Below are 22,221 nucleotides of genomic sequence, written 5' to 3' on the forward strand. Positions count from 1 at the left end.
CGCACCTGATTATAAGCTGCACTTCCGGGTTTGGACCAAAATTTTAGTCAAAATGGTGCGGCTGATAATCATGGAATTTGTGGAAAGGTTTCACTGACAAAGCATTATATTTGATAAACTGCCTCCCTAGAATGGAGATGTCACTCTGAATTTTTTATGCATTCCACTAGATCCCTCTCTGTATTTGCTGGCCAGGTACCACTGTACATGCCACTGGTTTATGTATGTTCAAGGTGCACTGACTGTTGGCTGCATGGAAGTCTCACTGTGGTCCTGTAACAGTGATGTTCACACAATTATATTCTTGAAAAATGGTGAGCAAACATCTGGATAATTCCTCCAGCTCAGATCTTTAGCTAAACCTGTAACTATACCTACACATCAGTGGATTTTTAGAAGGTGATATATGAGCCAAAAAACCTAATGTTCTGAACAAAATGAACACCAGTTCTCCCAGTTTGTTTATGAGAGAATTAGTTTATTGACGTGTTTTATTAAAAAAATAAATAAAGTGTTATGATAAAAATGAAGCTTTTCTCTGAAATGGAGTTGAGTGGCCATGTGCTCACTGTTGAAATACTGAACTCAAGTTAGCACCTGCAAAAAAGAAGAAATCTGTGGGCACTGGAGTACATTCCTCTTGATATATGTGTTAACCCATAATTTCTCTCAATCATCACTGCAGCTGGCTGTTGATATGTTCATGTCAAGAACTACCTAGAGTGAACTGTAGGGAAAAATGTGATGAATACATGGCCCAGTCACCTGGGAAGTAACGTACTGTAACAAAGCACAGGAGAAAAATCATCTGCTCAAGGTTCAGGCTCTATCAACAGAGTTCTAGCATGGCTTTGGCTGAGAAGATGAACACAGGAGCAGAGCTGTTAAAAAGGAGATTTTCTGCTTCACAAAATTCCATATCTGTAATGTCAAAAAGATCAATTTTGAAAAGCTTTGCATAAGTGAAAAAATTGCTTTGAAATAATCACTTCAAAAAAATTGTTTTTATATAAACTGGATTAATATCTTCATCTTCTAAGCTCAGAAGCCCCTTTCTGGTTTAACTCAGCTTCCTTTTCCTCTCTACTTCTGATTATTCATGATCTCTCTCATAACTACAGCTGTAAAACCAATTCTGTAAGAAACTCAAACATCCGTGTTGGGTTCTGAACATCTCTCAATTCCCAAGCTGAGTGTGAGATTTAAAGGCCTTGCAAAACGTGGCAAAAGTGAAAATTGTTCAATTTTGCAGAAGGAAGCCTGCAGATCTCAGCCAAAAGGACATTTTGCAGGTTCCCAGGCCGCCCTCTGTAGAGCTGAGCCGAGTGCTGGTTCCTACACATTTGGAACTACAGCAGGAAATGTGGGAGCCAAGAACTTTTTCTAAGGGCTCCCAGGTTGCCCCCACAATCCTGGGATCCACAACCTGCCCACTGAACTAGCAGAAAAACAGGTTTTATTTTATTTAAAAATAGAAAATCCTCGACAAACTAACATTTCTGAAAGGGGGAAAAAAAAAGCTTTACTAAAAAATTCTCAACCAGTTTTAGCTGGTTTAAAATGTGCCTAGTGTTGTTTGAGGCATAACCTGCACAGCCCTAGCCTGGTATTCTCTCACTTCACAGTGATGTAAAGCATGAAATAACTATACTGGAACTAACCATGTGTAAAACAAAAGAAAAGAAGAAATCCTGCAAGCTTAATCTACCAAAAGTAGTAAATCACAAGGTAGGATAACATTTTTGTCATTTTGAACCAAGGACAGATAGAAAAGACACATGTGAAAATTTTATAGTAACTCTCAGGTGAAGAGATGGATAAAACTTAGAAGGAATCTGGTGAACAGTTGTAATAGAGACCTTCTGAATAGGTTGTATGTCCATCACACAAAAGCAGTGTACAGAATTGCTTTGTATTTACTTGGAAACATGATACTGCTCGTGACTGCACTAAAGCAGGAGTCACATTTTGAACACACATCCGGTTTTGGTTTTTTACATTTCCTCAGCTGACACACAACTGGCATCCAGCCTCTAACACAACATAGGTGAAGAGCACTTTGATAAATGATGTAAGGAAAACCTGCTAGATTGCATGAGCACATGGAGGCCTTTGTTTATAACAACTTCTGAAGTAACTGACATTTAGGAAATGCTTGGTATTCCCTCAGTAACCCATGGGAGATGGCAAACACCATCAGTTCTCTCATATTTGAAACTATTTTGAGACCACCACAGAGCCTGTAGGTGGCAACAGTGATAACAAAGCAACATGCACAATTAAGCACCTTATTTGATATGCGATTTTGCATGCTTTTATGAGAAATAAGTTTTTGTTCCAATTGGTTTGAACTTTTTTTCTTGCTGAAGAGTTTATAAATCATTGATAGAAATGCTTTTGCAAGCTGCCTAATGGACAATCAAATCAGTCAACACTTCTTTCTAGTCTAATAAGTCTTATTTCACTCTAAAGTATGTTAAACCTAATGAAGACCCTTTCATGACTTTGATGCCCCTTAGATCTGGGTATCAACAATCAAAGCATCCTTCAACAAGCCTTTCTGGAGTTACAGAGTAGTCCTGCAAGGTTGCTGATTTTTAGTGGTTGAAATCAGAAATCATTGGCCCAGTTCATCTAGAAATTATCTCTCTTAGTATAATCTCTGACTCTAACAAAGGAGAGACTAGCATGTTCAATACATGTAAAATGCACATTTTCACTAAAACAGCTGTATGCAGCATCATCAAGTCTGCAGTTTAAAGTGAGGTACATTTGCAGTATCTTCATGTGAAACACCAAATACCTTTTCTGGCATAGTCACATAATTCCTGTATTTCTACACAGACTCTTGTATGTTTTAATTTCTTATGGACATTTTTGGCATAAATTTGCCAACTATTGATAGACTAGATAACTAGATAATATTTCAGTCTAAACCACTAGGAGCAGTATAGTCACTAAAAAGAATTTTGCAATTTATGTGTATGCTGTCCACCTGTGGTTAGAGATCCATTGTCTCTAAAGTTACTACCTATGTTTTTTGAGATCCAGTATAAATAAAAGCCAAAGTTGTCATTAAAAAGTTTGGTCTACATACTCTTACACGTTACATCCATCTGGCTCTGTTCTGGAAAAATACAGCTATCTGTTTAGTGAGATGATGGGTACACATGTACACCTGCTGAAATGCCAAACATCATAAACTGATGTGTGCATAAATAATCCCTTCTAGTTCAGGTACATTAACACCAAAAATTGCTTCTTTCATTATAAGACAGTTGCAAATACATAAACATGCAAGTTACTTCATTTTGTTCATAGACACCCTAATATAAATCATAGAATCACAGCATCATTTAGGTTGGAAAAGACCTGTGGGATCATTGAGTCCAACCATTAAAACAATACTTCCAACTCTACCATTAAACCATGTCCCCAAGTGCTGCATCCAAACTTCTTTTAAACACCTCTGCACAGTAACTCCACCACTTCCCTGGACAGTCTGTTCCAATGCTTCACCTTCAGATGAAGAATTTTTTTCATAATAGCCAATGTAAATCTACCCTAGCACAAGTTGAGGCCATTTCGCCTACTTCTACTGTTTGCTACTTGGGACATTAATATAAATGTGAGAATAAGGAAGTATTTGAACTACTACTCAAACATGAAAAAAAAAGAGGTTTAAAAATTTCCCAAGTGATTTGGCATCCAGAATTGAAGATGAATGCCTGAGATGCCTCACTGACAGTAACTGAATTTTTCCAAAGGTACTGCTAAAGACATCTTTAGGGAACTTTGCTTTGGAAGCATATTGGGCTCCCAAAAACTAGATAGTCCCTAGTGTTCTCCTGCATGTCAGGTTTTTCCTCAGGTATTGCAAGACCAATTCATTTCCAAAATTAAATATGAAAATATGCCACAACTCTTTCATAATAAATTATTAAGACCTAAAACAATGTCCTAAAATGCCCAAAATATTTGTAAGAGTGTGCAATATCTAAATAGCACTTTTTCATAGAAAACATGCAAAGACAGGGAATACATGATCTCCAAATAAGAGTTTTTAATCAGAACAATGCAGTGAAACATATAACAAAACTGTCCTACACAGCACAATAGCAAAGGACTCAGAAACCGTTCTACAGAGTATTTTTTAATTTAAAGACTGAATGAAGGACATTATTGCACTATAGTGAATGTACTTTTATAGTGGTCACAAACTAGAAGAGGGTAGATTAAGATTAGATATTGGGAAGAAATTCCTTACTGTGAGGGTGGTGAGACACTGGATTGGGTTGCCTAGAAAAGCTGTGGATGCTCTGTTCCTGGAAGTGCTCAAGACCCAGTTGGATGGGGCTTTGAGCAACCTCCTCTAGTGAAAGGAGTCCCCGCCCACGGAACAGGGCTTGGAACTAGATGAACTTTAAGGGCACTTCCAACCCAAACCATTTTGTAATTCTATGATTCTGTGAATCGTTAGTACAGAACAGTGGAATATCAACAATGGCACTAGCATTTTAATGCCTGTAGCACTGCATTTCAGTCTGGGGTTTAAGATATTTGGCTAAGTCTTGTAGTTATGTGATAAATACCCAATTGTAACACCTGCTAAAGGCTTCAGTGAAATAACTATAAATATTTTCTTAAATGGCAGAAGAGGGTTTTTGAAATGTCTAGTGATGTTCAAATTACTTGTTTACATTTTCAGCCTTGAAATATATTGAATTGAAACATTGTGTGTCACACCTTGATTATGATGGCACCTAAATAAATCCATGTGTATCTTAACATATCCATATTCCTGTCTAAAAGCAAAGTAAATGATTCATTCCCATCAACAACCATGTTGCTGTTGTTGCTGCTATGCTTACATATGAGACCAAGTCCTGTTCTGATAGCACTTTACTAGAAAACCTCCAGAGGACTGAGGAAAACTGAGTATGATTTAACATTATTTACTTTAATAGTAAATAGCAGTTTACTAATGCCTAAAATAATACACTGAATTAGCTTCCTATCCTTAAACCATTGGCACAAGCCAGTTAATCAAGTAACATTGCAGTAAGAGCTCTCAATCTGAGTCTGAATCACAGTACCGAAAACCACTGAAATATTTACTATTTTTTCTGATTTCAAGCTTGCAGGTAAACAGAATGAACATTATTTTAATCGATTATTTGGTTTTTTTCAATAAAAAGGGGACTTAGTTCTACATCAGAAGTTATTGGCATTTCAGAGGGGATTATTTTATTCTAAATTCAACAAAAAATGCAAACAAATGTCAAAATTCAAACAAAATTGCATTCCTATATTTTTCTCTCTCACAGGATGTAGAAGACTAAGCCCTATCAGGTTGGTAGGTATTTTTAACTTTTAATTTTAATTCTTTTTCCAAATGCCATGCCTTTTTTGAAGCTAACTTCTTCACATTTTACAAGGTTAACGGAAGAAGTGTTACTTCTTCCACTGCTCATTTTTCCAAAATTGCCTATACTTTGCAAAGTCATTAAAAAAGCAAAGCTATCTGAGAAAGCTTTAGGAGGAAGTTCTTAAAAATCACACGAACACTTAAATCACACTTAACTGTTCTGTGCTGAAAAAAAAAAAAAAAGAGAACAACATATCTAAGAGCCTTAGAAAAATTGTTTCTGAATATTTTTTCAAGACTATATGGTAAAAGTCAAAGTTTATCAGACAGTATCTTTGGCCTTTTTCAACCAAGTTTTCCATCAGACTTAAATAAGTTAACCACTATTGAAAAAGGGCAGGATGCTTAGAAGGGAAGTGCCCCACTGACAGAGTTTGGGATATAATACAAAGCATCAACTCTATTAGTATTTGTAGAACTTCATGTAACTGTTCTTGTGATAATTTTCTTATTGCTTCCCAGCTTGTTAATCAATTAGATATGCATCTCTGAATCCACACATCCTCATTGTCCTGAAAATGCTTATGACCTTTCCAGACATAAAAGCCTAGAGGACTAAAAAGCCACGACTGCAAGGGCAGCTGGACTTTTCAGCACTAAATTCAGTAAATATTGAAAGATTCCTCTTTCTAAACGTTAAAAGCAGAATCTAGACAGCTATCCCAAGTAACCTTGGCAGATTTCAGAAGAAGTCCCACTTCTGGAAACCCAATCCCAACAGAGACGCATGACGAGCCACGAGACACATTCAAAACACCTTGATCAACATTAGCACAGTTGCAAATTGTTAAAACACCTTCCTCAGCCAACTGGCACAACCAAGTGACAGCAGCAGAGCTTAGTTATTTGTTCTTGAGGCTGGCAATAGGAATGAAGGATCTGGGATGAGCAACACTGGGACCTAAATCAAGAACTGTCTTTAGGCACAGTATGACTCTTCTCCAACACATCCAAACTTGTCTTACACAATGAAAAGCACTTAAGACTAGCCTTTTCTCTCCAACACAGAACACTTTGCTCTTTGATACTGTTCTTTTGTATTACAGTAGTAGTTAGAAGGAGGGTCTCTTTTTGCTTAAAAAAAAAAAAAGGAAGAATCTCTTAGTGAACAAGACTTTAAAATTTTGCTCTTGCCTTGGGATGCTCACAGAAAAAATGGCACATCTGTGAAAAAGATACTGTGATGCAATTTCAAACTGAATGCAGTGAGACTGATCATAGGCAATCATGAAGATGGGAGGAAGCAGAGAGTAGTAAGAAAATGTAACTATTATCAGCATCTAAAGTTTTCTGGACTATAACTAAATAAATGTATACCACATATCTCCAGTACCCATCTACTAACTTTTTAATTGGTGGTTGTCTATCACAGAGGTTGGGACAAGTCTAAACAAAGGATTTGAAAAACATTAGTGAAACAGGCCATCTGACTATTTCAGGGAGAAAATTCCTCTTGTATTGCCTATAGAGGTCACAAAACACCTAAATTATATGCAGGAATTCTCACTGATGTCAGTCCTTATAAATAAGGAATTAATTTTTTTCTTTTTTTCTGGGCTACTTAAAAGAAAAATAAATACTTTCTTTAAGAATATAAAAAACTTTCATGTTCTCAAAACAATACAGCACAATGCAGGCAGAATCACAACCCATCCAAAAGTCAGTGATTTTGGTATTTGACAGACTTCCCTCTCAATGAAAGATTCTCAGCAAAATCATAGAATTTAGTAAGAGAACATTCTCGACAGTCCATTAGCAAGAGACAATGGGAGGAGAAAAAAAATCTTACAATTCATGAGGAAAACTGAGTGCCTTATTGAGGCACCTGTGTCAGAATGAAAACTGCACAACTACAAGCTGCACAGGCAAATGGGCAGAGTATTTTCAATGCAGAAAGGGAGCTGCTCAAAGGCATATTTGTAACAAGAAGCTATGCAAGCTGCCTCAAGCCCACAGACAGCTATCTGTCACAAGTAGAAGCAGAATAACTATAAATGATCGCTTAAACATAATAATACTAAGAATCATGTTAATTAACAATATGAACACTCATGAGACTGAGCTTTTTTTATTGCCTCAAAGCTAGAACTGGCCTGTTATGCAGTAAGAACTGTCATTGGGATTACAGATGGCAAATAACTGACAGAATCAGGCTCCAGGCATGCTTTTTCATCTTTACCATGCAGTTTTACACTAATTTAACATAGTGTTTACATTTTCTCTTCACTTTACAGTATAATGCTGTAGATAGCTGCATGGCTCCACACACAGTCTGAACTGTCATATGCCATAAAAGAGAATATTCTCTTTTCCTCATGCAACTAGATGCTCAAAATGTAGTATTTTGAACCTGAACAAATATAAAAAACTTGTATTTAACATGAGTATAGCAAAAGACATCTCCTGTGGAGGTTATTATCTGACATCCTATTTAATGTAACAATGGTACTGGTACTGCTGCTGAGCAGAGCATTATTCTGGTTTGCTGTATTTGAGGGTAGTCCCTTATTCAAAACAACACAATTGTGTTCCTTCATGATTGCTTTGAACAAATGTTATTACCCAGAAAAGGTGATTCTTCTTCCTTACCGAAATGGTAAGGACATTTTAAAAAGTCAAGTAGTCAAATGCCTCTGTCCATGGTAGCATTTTAAAAAATGCCCATAATCAAGAGATGATGATACAGTAACTTAGAAATAAAATAAAAAAAAAAATTAAAAACCCAAAGGGATACACATTAAATTTCAGAATTATTCAAGACATACACATGAAATGCTACTTATTGTCTTAGGGAGATGATGGGAAGTCCTCCAGGGACTTTGGGTAGTCTTTGGCTTGTATTCCTACCTGCAAACAGGGACACAGGATAGCTATCCCTTCAGGCCTAAGAGGGTTGCAGTCTTTGGCATGAGTTCCAGTGCCTTGTCACTTCCATTCATGGGCAAAAAGTCAATGCTTTAGAGGAGGATTTGTTTGTTTAAATAGAAATAAAACCCATCTTAAACTGCCATGAAACATTATAAAACCAGAAAATCTTTCTGAACTATAAAGATTGCCTATTTGGATCACATTCCTGGTAATCTCTGCTCTTTTTCCCCTCCCAGGAATAAATTTCATCCCACAACCTTTATTCATATGAAAGTAATATTTGCAAATGTGCACTGAAGTCAAGCCAACCCAGTTCTTATGGGTTATAGCCCCTTGTTCACATTGCAAAACAGTTGCACAAGTCTTTCAGATAACAAAAATGAGCCAGTTTGCATAACTGCTCATCACTATGAATAATGATAGCAGTAAGGCCACAAATTGGAACAGAGACTTGCTAGCATTGGCTAATTTTATAAGTATTTTCAATTGAAGGTACAGAAAAATTAATTATTTGGCTTCATGAAAGCTGAACTTGATGAATTATTGTCACACAGAGTGAGTAGATGCAATTTAATGCTACTTAGTATATTGTAGGAAATATTTATTTTTCTATTTGTCCTTTCTTTTTGTTTTGGAGGGCTAAACGCTCTGCTGTGTACACCACCACTCAATCTTTGGCACTTCTGTCTGTACAGATGTCCTTTATTCTACCTGTCTTTCTTCATCTGAGCTTCCATTTTCAAAAACAGTGTCATTGCAATGTTTTAAATAATAAAACCATGCAGTTGATTAGAATCCCAAACACACACAAAAATTTAGTTCCTGTCTTTGCTTTTTTGTGTTATCAAATAGTGGTCTTACTCTACAAATAAGCCTGATATTTTGTTCTTTTAACTGTTAGCTACCATCTTAGACAACATATGGTACTCATAAATATTCTGCAAAAACTGCAGGAAAGAGAAAGACAGAGAGAAAGAGAAAAACAGTAAAATGCAATAATCTCCAATAATTTTTAATGTAATCAATGGGTTTGAAGATGATCCATTAAAAAAAAACGGTATGTTTAATCACTAAATGATATCTATTTGTAACAATGAGGTGTTTTTGTGGTCATCTGAAGGCCAGAGAGATAGCTAAGACATTAAACACAAGGTGTATATCTATCTAGTTTCTTCTGAATTTCCTCCATTTTGGAGATACAAACACTTTCTAGAGATAATGAAGCTGCCAATCAGTGAGAAGACTTTATTTCTGCTACTGAGTAATATTAAAAAACAATGTCTGAAAACACTGTCAGTTGTATACCATGATAATCTTCCTGAGTTTTGGTTCAATTATAAACTATTGGGATGCTCAGGTTGTAAGTTTGATGTTTGTGTTTTACAACCCTTAAACATGTTTTGCACACCTATATATCAACTGAAAGATTTCAAAGGAGTAACTTGCACTGATAAGTAATTGGCTAAGGTGTAAAAGAAAACACCCAAAGCCAAAGCCATTGCCTCTATGACGTTACTACACTGGGCATGTTCTTGAGCATAGCCTTTTTCCAGCAGGATCAGTTTTACAGAGCTCTCTGGAATCCAGGGAGCAGAGGCATTTTAGAGAAAAATCTATCTTAGAGCAAGACTTTTCCAGGCAAAAATCTGTAACTGCAACTTAAATTAAGAAATAAGTCACTATATAGTCTATAGCTCAGTTTCCCTCCTTATGCCTTGCTTTGTTCTTCCTTTCCTATAGATTCATATTAATTCATTTTGCAAACTAGTGTCTTACAGCACTTTTAAATCAAGGGGAATAAATTCAGGAAGAATGAAGGAGGGAAAAAGAAATCTCTGACCTGATATTACCAAAAAAAATTAAACAAACAAAAAAATAAAGACGCTAAGATGAAAACAAAATAGTGCCATGGATTTACATATGGGGTTTTGATGGAAACTAGGGCTGGGTTTTAAGTCAAAACTCACCATCTCAAAACCACTTCTTTTCATCCGCCTGCAGGACTTGAGGTAAGTACGTATGCGTTTTCTGGCACGCTCTTGATACTCAGGGAATTGTCGCCTGCATGAGTCAATGATAGCCTGGATCTTTTCTTTGGGCTGCTTAGAGATTGGGACCATTCGGTCCAAGTTTTCATCTACAAACAGCCTGACAAACATCTGTTGGCAAGAGGGAGACAGAGGAGATGGGTTTGGAGGGCAGCTCTCTTCTCTTCCTAGCTTCCTGGCTTGATTACTGATAGGAAGACATTTTTTTTTTCTATCCGCTGAAGAGCTTTGTAATGGGAAGCCAGAAATATAAAGCAAACAGTTCTTTAAAGGGTTATTTGGGGTGGGGGTGGGTTGGGTTTAAAAAAATAGACAAGAAAAGAATAGTCTATAGGATACAGAACTTGTGAGATAAACCAGAACAGACTGTGAAAATAGGCACTACTTAAGTTTCATTATTAACAATAAGCTGTGATTGCTAATCATTTTATTGAACTGACTCACATTTTTTCTTTGTTTGAACAATTGCCTGTGTTTTCATGCATAATTATATACATTGGGAAAGCAATAGAGAACAGCTGACCACCAGAATGGTCTCCTGACAAAACTAGCTACAGCCTCTTTCCATTCAATGGGTGAACATGCACATCCACACAGCCACACACACGGTCACATATGCACACGTACAGAACAAAGCTTTGTTTTCCTCCCTGGTAAAGATGGCACTCTGCCTCAAAATTCTAAATGAAACACAGCAAATCTGTCGTCTGTTGGCAAGAGTTTAATGCGCATTAAAATAATGATTGAAATAAGTCCCGCAAATTAACGTGCCTTTAATATTGTCAAACTCACCCAAAAACAACAATGCAAAAGGAATAGAAGAAGTAAACAAGGTGAGTGCAAGAGGGCTTACGTTAAAAGCTTTCAGTCGCTCAGCTTCTACCCCATCTGATTCATTAACCTTCTCAGGATCTTCTTGCTCGTCATGGTCATCCTCATCCTCATCTCCTCGATTCAGAGACAGATCTTCAGCACCTCTGCCTACACTCTCATTCTTGCCAGAGTCATAGCTTGAATAGCTATGTGCAGGGGACTGAAAATAGAGAAAAAGAGCATGCTTATAAAAATTCTCAGCAAAAATAAAGTCTCATTTAACAAAAATTCTTGGTAAATATGTCAAGAATTCCATGAATTTTTTTATACTTTGTTAAACATAAAGTGCTCCTAATCTTTCCAAGAGCAAACAATGCACAATTATATTCATTTAAATGCTTTAAAAAAATGTGACCAACTGCAAATTCAGTAAATCTATTAACAAATTCAATACCTATGACTACAGTTAACATGAAATCTTTGCCATACAGCCTTTTGTAAGTACTACCTACAGAAGTTTCATATAAATACTAACTTCTTTGTATTAATCAAGATGTAAATAAGGGATAGATGATTTGAACAAAACTCTGAAGAATTAAAATTTAAACATTTCAAGGCAAAGAGGATTCAAGTAGGAAACAGTGGTATTCATCCAATGAATATTAAATATTATCAAGAGATGCAAAAATTTATTCAAAATAAGGAGCTGATTATCTTCTAGTTTCATTTGCAAAACCCCAGAATGAATTAGAGATGTGTAGATTTACATTTTGAATGCTCTCTGAGAATCATGTAGTAAAACAATTTTCTCTTTGAAAATCACCATTCAGAACTTTTCCCTGAGCAGAAATTCATTTTTTTGGATAAAACAGATGACCATCTCAATACAGTGTATCCACTTATAGGACCAAAAAGTTTTCAATTACCAAAAGTTAATACAGTGCATTTTCCCTTGCAATATCAAATCCTCAGCTAACTGTTCCCACTGCAAACTGCAGAGCATAAAAAGGCATCAATAACAGAAAGACTTCCACAGGTTAACATTCTACAACATAAAACTTAAACATCAAACCTGTCCCCAGTCACACAAAAATATCAGAGTATCGCCACCAGAGTCATCAGATTCACATTTAGGTAAATCAGAGCAAAAATTTTATTTCTATATCTTAATGCTGTAATATTTCACTATTTTTCTCTCTTGCTTCAAAGCATTCTGTAGTCTGAATCAGGTGCTACATGACAAATTTCACACATTCTTTTTAGATGCCTCCTCCCTTAATGTCACCAAAAGTCAGGAGCTTAATTCCTCAAACAAAAATACATTTCAAATGGCATGCCTTGAACCACATCCTTAGCTTCCTAAAATTTTCTTTATTTCAAGGTATTTCGTCACCCACAGAATGAATCTGGACAGCAAGGTAGAAGGGAAAGACAAACCAAACCATTCATTCATAAGGTATATTTTTTGCTTTATATTTTTTTTACTTCAGCTTCTTTTTTTCCCTTTTTCCATTTTCATTTCCATCATACTTTGGTCCTCTGTACACCATCAGGTTTAGAGTCACTTGCATTGCCTTAACAGTACTTATATTCCAAGCCTTCCTTTTTTATATATCCTCCCCAGACTATAGTCTCACAGTACCAATCCCCTGGAGTTCCAGTTTTTAATCCCAAATGCTCCTGATATCAAAATTTGCAGTCTTTCTCATCCCTTTCCTGAGTCTCTTCACTCTCTAGACCACTCTTCATTCCCTAGACCCTTACAGCAGATGTAGGAAGAGTGAGAAAACATCAGAACAAAACAGAAGAGCCAGCCTCTGGATAAAAACAGCTTCAACAAGCAGCAAGCTCAGCGCCATCTCTTCTGGGGTAAGAAACTAGCCAGGGTTCAAGATGGCAGATGTGAGATGGCATGGGAAGATAAGGCTTGCAAGAGCAGAAAAGAAAACAGCCCTCCAGTTCTTGATAAACTGATAGCTTGTCTTGAGAAGATGGTATCTACCTTGCTGTCCAGTTAGATAAATTCAGGTTCCATCCTAAAGGAGGTGATGGCTGTATTTTGTCAGTCTCTAGTATATGTAAGCAAATATGTTCAATCTGGTTAGCGGCGACCAGAAGGCCAATAGCTGCAGCCTGGGAGCCTGTTACAAAGGAAGGAGTGTTTTCCCTGAAACTTGAAGAGATTCTCAGAAGGCATTTTTTAAAAAAATAAAGTTACAATGAATTAATTGCTACTTTTGTACAGTGTCATGCAGTAGATCTGACCCATGCTGCAAGACTTGTTCTTCCGTAGCTCTTTGTTTCACCCATCACTACAGCTATGTAGCATGCAGAAGGCTTTGAGATAATCAAAGATCCATTTCATGTGCTAGGCACCACATAAACCATAGAAGCTGCTGCCCTAAAGAAACCTACTGACTAAAATCCTTGTTGTGCAGACACTTGATCTTGTATGTGTCATTTCATCAGACTAAATCCAATTAGACTACTCATGTGCACAAAGTTAAACAGATGCAAAACTGATTTCAGTATGTACATATGTTTCGGCTGGATGCCAAGATCATAAATTATGCACCAGGGGTGAGATTTCTTTTTGTGAAGGAAACAAATTCAGGCCAAAATGGCTTAAGTATGTCTCTCAAAAATGCAACAGTAGGAGAGGTTTTTTGCATTTTGGTTCTGTTTAGTTTTTTAAAGAAAGCATTGCATAGAGAGCCTTGTCCAACATCAGCTTTAAAGTTTTTATTTAAACAACAACTTTAGCATCTTAAATGAACTGTGGTGAATAACCGTCTGAGAAAGTTGCATGGCAAAAGTCCATATTTATTCACTGTGAATTTGAAGACTGTGTACAGTAGCAGGAAAAAGAGGTGCTTTTCTCCTAGCTGTCTTATTAGCAAACTGAGGGAAAAAAAGATCACTTTGAGTTTGCAAAAGCTCAGTTAAGAACAAAATTTATACCTTCCTGTATTTCTACACAGATGAATACTGATTCAGAGAAGGAAAAGACATCTCTCACTTGAGTTGACCCTGCAGCTCTGCAAATCCAATAAGGATTTCCTTTTGCTACTCTATTAAGCAGCTGCAATGCTACATAAAGGGTGGGACAGCAGAGGACAACTCGAACTTTGTACACCATATCCAATTTTAGGTCTTGCACTATCCTTTCAAGAGGCTACTCCCATCTTTGACAGACAGAATCATGCTCATTCAGATTCCTGAACAGACCTTGATACACATATTTTATGGTCCTGCAGTAAACTAGACTGAAGAAGTGAACCTTCTTGTTTTGGTTTTGCTTGTTTGTTTGTGGATTTTTTTTTTCTTATAATTGCCAGTCTGCTTAAGACAAGAATCAGTTCTTGGCTCCAGTTCACCACTTGAAAGCAAAAACCTTTGTGCTGACAGGAAAATAGGAGCATGGAGGGGAGCATACACATCTCTGTTGATAGCAATGAATGGTTAAATCTTGGTGAGGTGGAAGCATTAGTAGATGTAAGATGCTCCATAGGTGAATGTTTTGTGCTGAAAAACTCAGGGTTGGAGAAAAAAGTGACAGCAATGAGAAATTATTCAGCGAGAACAAATGAGGCCAAGGCTAAGGACAAGATTATTTCCATCTCCAAACATTTAGATGATTATTGAGCTGTCTTAAAAATACTCAGATGCTGATATTTATATTCTGACCACTTTGTCCTTGCCCTTTCTTGAAGGTTCTGAATTCATTACTTTAATCTCTTCCTTGCAACAATAAGTATTAGGCAGTACTGCTTTACCAAAATGAAAGTGAAGGTTTATGACTGACAACCCATTTTTAGGAGGTTGTGACATGAAATACCAACCTCTTCCTAAAACATTACAAGCCAGCAACTGCATTCACCTGAAGTTAAATCATACAACAGAAGACCTGGAAGGACATCACAGCATCATCTACTTTGTCCTGCTGGCCCAGAACCAGGTCAGATGGTCAATCCTGACCACTGTTTTTCTAGTTTATATCTTAAGGCTTCCAGTGACAGCATCCCCCAGACAACCTGCACCAGTGTTTTACTGTCATCAGAACTATTAAAACATTTTTAAGACCAACCTCTCACTTTCATAAATGTACTAAGCCTATTTCTTTATCATGTATCTACCCTGGATTGCAATGGAGCAAAGGTGTGGTTTTGGGAGAAGAGAGCATTCTCTTCCCTCTTTATGAGACTCTTACCAACAGCTGAGAACTGTTACCATATCCCCTTCCCCCAATCTTCTGCTTCCAACAAATGAATTTATGCTGTGAAACCCAGGTTTTCCTGATTCCTAATCATTCTTACTGGTCTGTTCTGAATGTTTTCCATTTGATTTGAAACCTTCTCAAAGAGCAACTCCCAAAACTCCAAAATGTATTTCATTTGCAGGCTATGAAAAGATATTTCTTTATTGTTTGATCAATTTTTGACATGCTTACAGAAGAAAAACCTTACTCCTTTATTTGTAGAAGAATACCCCAAAAGACAGCAGTGCAGAAACCCCACAGTTGCCAACAGAAATTGTGCTGTTATTTTATGAGGACTAAAGCAGAAGTAATCCATAACATTTAAAAACATAAAGTCTACCATAGTGCTTCAGTGCCTGCTGGGGTTCAACACTGGGGTATGGCCATCAGACAGGGTTTGGAGGATGATGTCACATGAACTCATTGCAGGAAGCTTGGCCCAGCAGAGACCCCTGGTTGTCCCAGTGAGTGTACAAAGATGGCACTTAATTACCCAGCCAAAAGTTATTCAGTTATTCAGATAAAAAGCTAATTACTGAGGGTGAGTATTCGTAATGACCAAAAACTGGAAAAATCATGTCTTTGTGACTTTAGAAATGCCAACACAGAACAAAAGACCCCACCTTTTCAGGGAAAGATGCCTCTGATGGAAGTGTGGCAATTCTTTTTCACACTTACATTACATTTTACATTTACTTTCAGTTAGATAGTTTTACATCTATCTGAGTAGTGTGTAATTCTTTCAGTTGTTACACTAGACACTCATAAACCACTGAACTCCTGTGAGCAAGAGAGACTTGCACGTTTGAAAAGCTAGCAAGACAGCAGCACAGGTCTCCATTCTGCATGGAAAGAGGTCAGGAGGCAGGCAGAGATGAAAACACTTTACTGGATATACATGATTCTCCTCTAGAAATCTGCCTCCACATCTTTAAAAGTTACATCTTTACATCTTTTAAATTAATACATAAAACCATATTGTAAAGCACACAGAATTCTGCTTGTCCCCAGTTGTACATCCAACCCTTTCTTCTTTTTCCTACATTTCAGTATTTCCCTCTCTGCCACTGAATACACAAAAGTCTACCATTTCAACAATTACTCTTGTAAATTATGTGTGCTTATTTTCCCATGTGCTATTGTGTATATTTTTATAGCAACTATTCCTGTGACACAGAAAGAGATTAGAATATTTTGATGACAACGGGTTTGATTGCTTTGAAGATTTCTGTTCCCCCAAAATTATCAATTAAATTGGGACTTTATTTTTTTTTTTTCATATTTACATTTTTAACTGACTATACATGGGACAAAGGTTTTGAAAAATGTGTAAAAACTAGCTTTTGGTAAACTGGCATGAGTGAAAAGCATGCCTTTCATTTAACATATAAAAAAAATTTGAAGTTAAGCCTGAAAGGTTAAGGGAAAATTCATGCTCTGTATCTTTCCCTTAAAAATATTTTTAAATTAATATTGCATTGTTAGAGTTCCACTTCATTCCTGTGCAAACTGTGAGTTCTCCATATAGCAGGGAACTTGTTTACAGGAGATTTTGGTTTTACTTTTTTCATTAAATCTATAATACATGTTATATAAGTAACACATTAGAAAATATAAAATACTTTTGGCATATGCATGCCCTTTTGTTATTGAAATACTTGAAACCATTAACAAAAACATTCCTAATTTCTTCTTCACAATTCAAATAGAAGGCAGGAGGCACAACTGAATACTCAGGTTCAGCTATTCTAAGGAATTCCCTATCAGGTTTTTTACATAGAAGTCTAACTCTCTATTATTTTGAATTAATAAGCCATTTTCTTTTCACAACATCTCTTAAATCCTATCTTCCAGACTTTGCTGTTATTATCATTTTTTCATGGCCCCTTTGAACCCTCATACCATCACATGTGTGGAACTTTACTGTCCATCTCTTCTCTTCTCATTACAGAGAGGACTCTGAATTCCCAAATACAATTCCAGCATCTCACCACTTATTCAAGATCCAATTAACCTTATTTTTATAAACTCCTCACATATTTGTTCATCTCACCCATATCTTTGCATCTGACTATGACCAGTTTGCTCCCCTTGTTACACCATAATTGGCCTTTCCAGCTCCTTTGTAAAATTTCATCCTTGATAATGGGAAGGCATCATTGTGCGCAATTCTGCTATTTGGAGCATGAGGACAACAGCATTTTTATGGGAAGAACAGAGAGCTGAAAGCTAGAATTTCATAGGTTTGACTCTAAAAAAGTGCTATCTAACATATTTAGTGTTAAGTTGTAAAGGACTTTTCTATACAAAACTTGTATTACACTGAAACGTTAGAAGATCTTTTTCATTTGCTCTGTGTTAACAGTGTGACTTGCAGAAACAAACTGTTCAGTTATTTACAACAGGAGGTAAGAAATAAAAATATTTTGCTCCTGAATTATCTTTGACATGGTCTTCTCACCAGAGTCATTGTTTTTACAGCCCTAAGAGAACATCAAATCTTTCTAATCTACTCGTTCTTTCTCAGTAATTTTCCAATCTATGCCATATTATGTTTGCTTATAATATTCCTTTCAACAGAAGCACATTTCTTAGCCATAAGGAAACTATAAATTACCCAGACACTTTCATTCCAGAGAGTTTATCTGGATAAATAGAAGTTTGGATAATTGAAAGATAAGAAATAATTGAAAGACTCACTGAAACACATATCTTCCTGTGCTATTTTCTCCTTTCAGCTAAAATACAGTCTGTCCTAGATCCATCCCCATTGGTATTGACCAACATCAAAATACCCTAATAGAAATAACCTCAAAAATTAAGCAGAGAGTAAAAACAGAGAGGCAACTGAGAATTCTCAGTCAAGTAGAAGAGTAAAATATATTTATAGGCTATAGTTTAAAGAGCTTCTTTCTAATTTTTGCACAACCAATCTCTTATTACCTGATTGGGCATCTTCAGGAAAGCTCCTGCTCCTTCCCCAGCCATTCTAGAAGAGGAAAATTCTTGGGGGAATCAGAGTAAGTATCTACAAATCACCCTAGTGCGCCAGTACTGAGAGTACCAGAGGAGAGCTGATTTAACAGAGCAGGAGACTTGCCTACCTCTGTGCTGCTAAATAGCCTTTTTTTTAATAAAGTTGCTTTATTAATGAACCTCTAGAACTCCTGTCACTGATGCAGGAAGACAGACGTTTTCAACCAAATACTAAAAGAACTTAATTATATAACCACCAATAACTAGTCATATTGCAAAATGTGGCTGCTGTGTCTTTGGAAAAAATACAATGTCCTTTGTGGGATTTGAAAAGTCAAACTGAAATGGTGACAGACTCAAATAAAAGATTAAATTATTTTTGGCAGCATACACTGCTATTTTGAAGTGCTAAAAGGATCTGACAGAGTTTCTCAGAATTTGAGAAACACAGGTTGCCACATAGGAAAGCTTCATCACAAATTTCAGGATTTCTGCAAACTGTGGGCCAACAGAGTATTTAAACATTTTCTATAGTACACCCATAATCAAACCAGAAGATCTGAATTAATTTATATTCTTTTAAGAGCTTACATTGAAAAAGAAGAAAAAAAAACCAAAAATCAACCTTACTTTATTATGAAAGTTAGGACCACTTCATCAGTGAGTTTCCAAGGACAATAATAGCATATTTTGCAGGTAGCATCATAGCTCAGTGAAACCAAGAGCCTGAGGGAGCCCCAGATAGTTCTTGTGCTTTTGGCAAAATCCATCAAGCTAGAACTTCTAATAGAAAACTATCATTTCCAATTTTTGGTGAAATTTTTACCTTCTGCCAAAACTCTTTACAGTTTCCATCCAGATTCCACAGCTTTTCCTTTTTCAGGGTTTGGGGGTTTTTATTTCCCTTTTTAAATTTAATGGCAGCAGTTTAGACGAGGATTAGTGAACATTTTTCTTACAGAACATATTTTCAGTGACTACTAAAGTTCACATTACAGGCAAGTAAAGAGTATTTTTGACCAGCAATTCTTCTCTTAATTGTTGGCCAACTGGCTGGTAAGAGTCACAAAATATTTTGCAAAAACACTGGATTTCTAATTACTTCTCATTCTATTTAAATTGAGAATGAAACCTCTAATGCAGGCAACATATTCAGGAAGTTACTAAAATGGAGAACATTTGTAAGACCCGAATATCACAATGACAATGACAACGTGGGTCCCAAGACTCTCACTCCCCTCTTTGCAGCCTGTCCTTATCTAACTGACAGAGGTTTAAGATATAATCATGTCAACAAGGATAAAACAGACAAGCTCTAGCTCACCAGCAAGGAAACAGCAGAATCCCTGACAAGACTCAGTCTATCCATTAAAGATCCCACTTACAGATCAACAGTGCTACCCCTACTGTTTGAAAATATCTCAAACTGCTGCCAGCTGTCAAAGCAGAAGTAGTTACTGAATACTGCAATGGCCCTGAAGTCTTAATTAGGTAAGAAGCCAATGTCAGCAAAAAAACAGAAGTAATGTATAGGAGTGATATAATTTCTGAAGCAGTAGTTTAAATGTGCTAAGCTAACTGTTTTATTTCTATGATTTTCATTTCTTGTGGGTACCTGTATGTAGGGAAATAATGTCATAAATACAGAAGAGTAGGGTTTCTTGTCAACACAGCATCAGTAGATGCCCTGTTTTAATCCTGAGGATATTGCTGCTGGAAAACCTAAGAAGAATCCCTTTCCTCACTTTAGCAGTGAGGAATAAAACCAGGGAATACAGAGCACATGCAATTCACTGGTTTAGTCATAGGCCACTTGTCAGATATCTACAATTAACTAGAAAACTGGCATAATCTCTTTTTTCCTTCCGTGCTATTTTTTATGTTCATGCCCTTTGGTTCAGGTTCAGCCATTTTTTTTCCATGCTGCTTTCTTCTAAATTTTTTCATTCTTTATCTTTGATTCATTATGACTTTAGTTCTTTTTTGCTTCCATCTCTTCTTGATTTCTTCTCTTGTCTCTGATACTATTCCCTTCATTTCTTCCTCCCTAAATTTCTCTCTGCTTCCTCTTGCTGTAAATTTAAGCTGTGACATCAAGAATTCAATAACCTGTTTTTTTCTTCAGTCCCAAAAGGACATAGACCTGTTGGAGCAAGTCCAGAAGAGGGACACCAAGTTGATCACAGGGATGGTGCACCTCTCATGTGGGGGAAGACTGAGAAAATTGGGTTTTTTCAGCCTGGAAAAGAGGCTTTGGGGTGACCCAGTTGCAGCCTTTCTGTATCTGAAGGCAGCCTGCAAGAAAGATGAGAGAAACAGGACAAGGGGGAACGGCTTCAAACTGGAAGAAAGTAGGCTTAGATTAGGTAATACGAAAAAATTCCATGGGGGTGGTGAGGCACTAGAAAATGTTTCCAAGAGAATTTGTGCATACCCCATCCCTGGAAGTGTTCAAGGCCAGGAACAAGTTCTGACTGGTCAAGTGAAATGTGCTCCAGTCCACAGCAGGGGGGTTGAAAGTAGGTGATCTTCAAGGTTTCTTCCAAGCCAAATCATTCCATGGTTCTACAAAGCATAAGGTTATCTCCTCAAGTCCCAAAGCAAGAATCTACACTTGGAAACTATGTGTTTATTTATAAACAACACCCCTTCAATCTATGACTACAGGTGAAATCTTGCTACAAGAACAATGACCACAGAGAATGTAGGCTTTGTACCTGCCCCTTTAATTCGCTGTTTTTTCCTTCCTCACACTCCTTACCACAGCAGTTTTCTACTCCTTAAAAGCAACAAAATGTTTCCAGTGAGCAAACACATATGCAAATGAAAGAGTTATACCAGGAATCCAGAAGAAAAGACTGATTTTTGTTTTTTGACGCTCACCTTGTTCCCCAGTCCATCTTGTGTCCTAGAAAACCTAAAGATGGAAAGTAGATAGAAGGCTTCCAGGTTGCACAAAGTTTCAAAAGACACTTCCAGAGACCAACAGCAGAGGCAAATGCAGAAATAATAATACAAGATCACTGCAGGGTTTGTGTGCACTTGTTTTTACTGGCATATAAAGAAAGAAAGCAACAAAGACAAAGGGTGCTTCTGTCCCATCCTTGTCAAGACTCTGGCAAAAGAGTGCTATTTGACATCCAGGAGCTCAGCAACACTCCCTATAATGTCTGCCCAAGGCCACACAGCAGCTGGACTTATTAAACACATAGTTATATGCTGAGCTGTGCACCTGTATTTTCTAATACAGAAGACATGCAGCATTTTGTATCCTAACTCATATGAGAAGGAAGAACACAGTGCACACAACAAAAGTTGGAAATAATGAGAACTAGAAGTGATGACTGGGATGAGAGAAGAAAAAGGTTTAACAATGGACCTTTCTTGGTGTGCTCTTTCTGAATTCATCAGAAGTTCTTGCCCGTGCAGATTTCTTCTTCCTAGTTCATTCCTACACAATGGCATTTCATGATTTCTCACACCTTTCTCCTTTTCAGTTTGAGCATAACATAAATACAAATAATTGGGAAGGAGATTAAATCAATCAGTGGAAGCAGGAGAGGAGGGAACTCCAACTCATCTGTCTCCATCACTTAGGAGAATTTTAGGCCGTTCCTCCTACAGTTTGTGTGCTCAGTCATGACAGTGCTATGCCAGAATATGTGAGAGAAGACAGTCCTGTCACTCTTCTGACCAATAATTTACAACTTCAGAAGCACAGTTTAAAGGAAAAAACAACAAAAAAGCCAGCAACAGTAACATACTGAGAGATGGACTCAGGAAAGAAAGGAAACCAATTGATTAATGACAGGAATGCAGCCCAAAACAAT

General features: G+C 36.9%; 1 protein-coding gene across 4 annotated transcripts in view; it reads right to left on the reverse strand.

Moving 5' to 3' along the window:
* Nucleotides 1–22,221, reverse strand: part of NOL4 (nucleolar protein 4) — a 192,437-nt gene that overhangs the window by 37,842 nt on the left and 132,374 nt on the right. For 3 of the 4 annotated variants that reach the window (XM_033080777.1, XM_033080933.2, XM_033081010.2), the window contains 2 exons: nucleotides 11,198–11,377; nucleotides 10,264–10,455 (listed from right to left, as the gene is read on the reverse strand). In XM_033080777.1, coding sequence (XP_032936668.1) covers nucleotides 10,264–10,455; nucleotides 11,198–11,377 — 372 coding nt within the window. The remainder of the gene's footprint in view (nucleotides 1–10,263; nucleotides 10,456–11,197; nucleotides 11,378–22,221) is intronic. The other variant, XM_033080852.1, reaches the window with a different exon arrangement.

This window comes from Catharus ustulatus, chromosome 1 (assembly GCF_009819885.2).
Source record: "Catharus ustulatus isolate bCatUst1 chromosome 1, bCatUst1.pri.v2, whole genome shotgun sequence".
Lineage (NCBI taxonomy): Eukaryota > Metazoa > Chordata > Aves > Passeriformes > Turdidae > Catharus > Catharus ustulatus.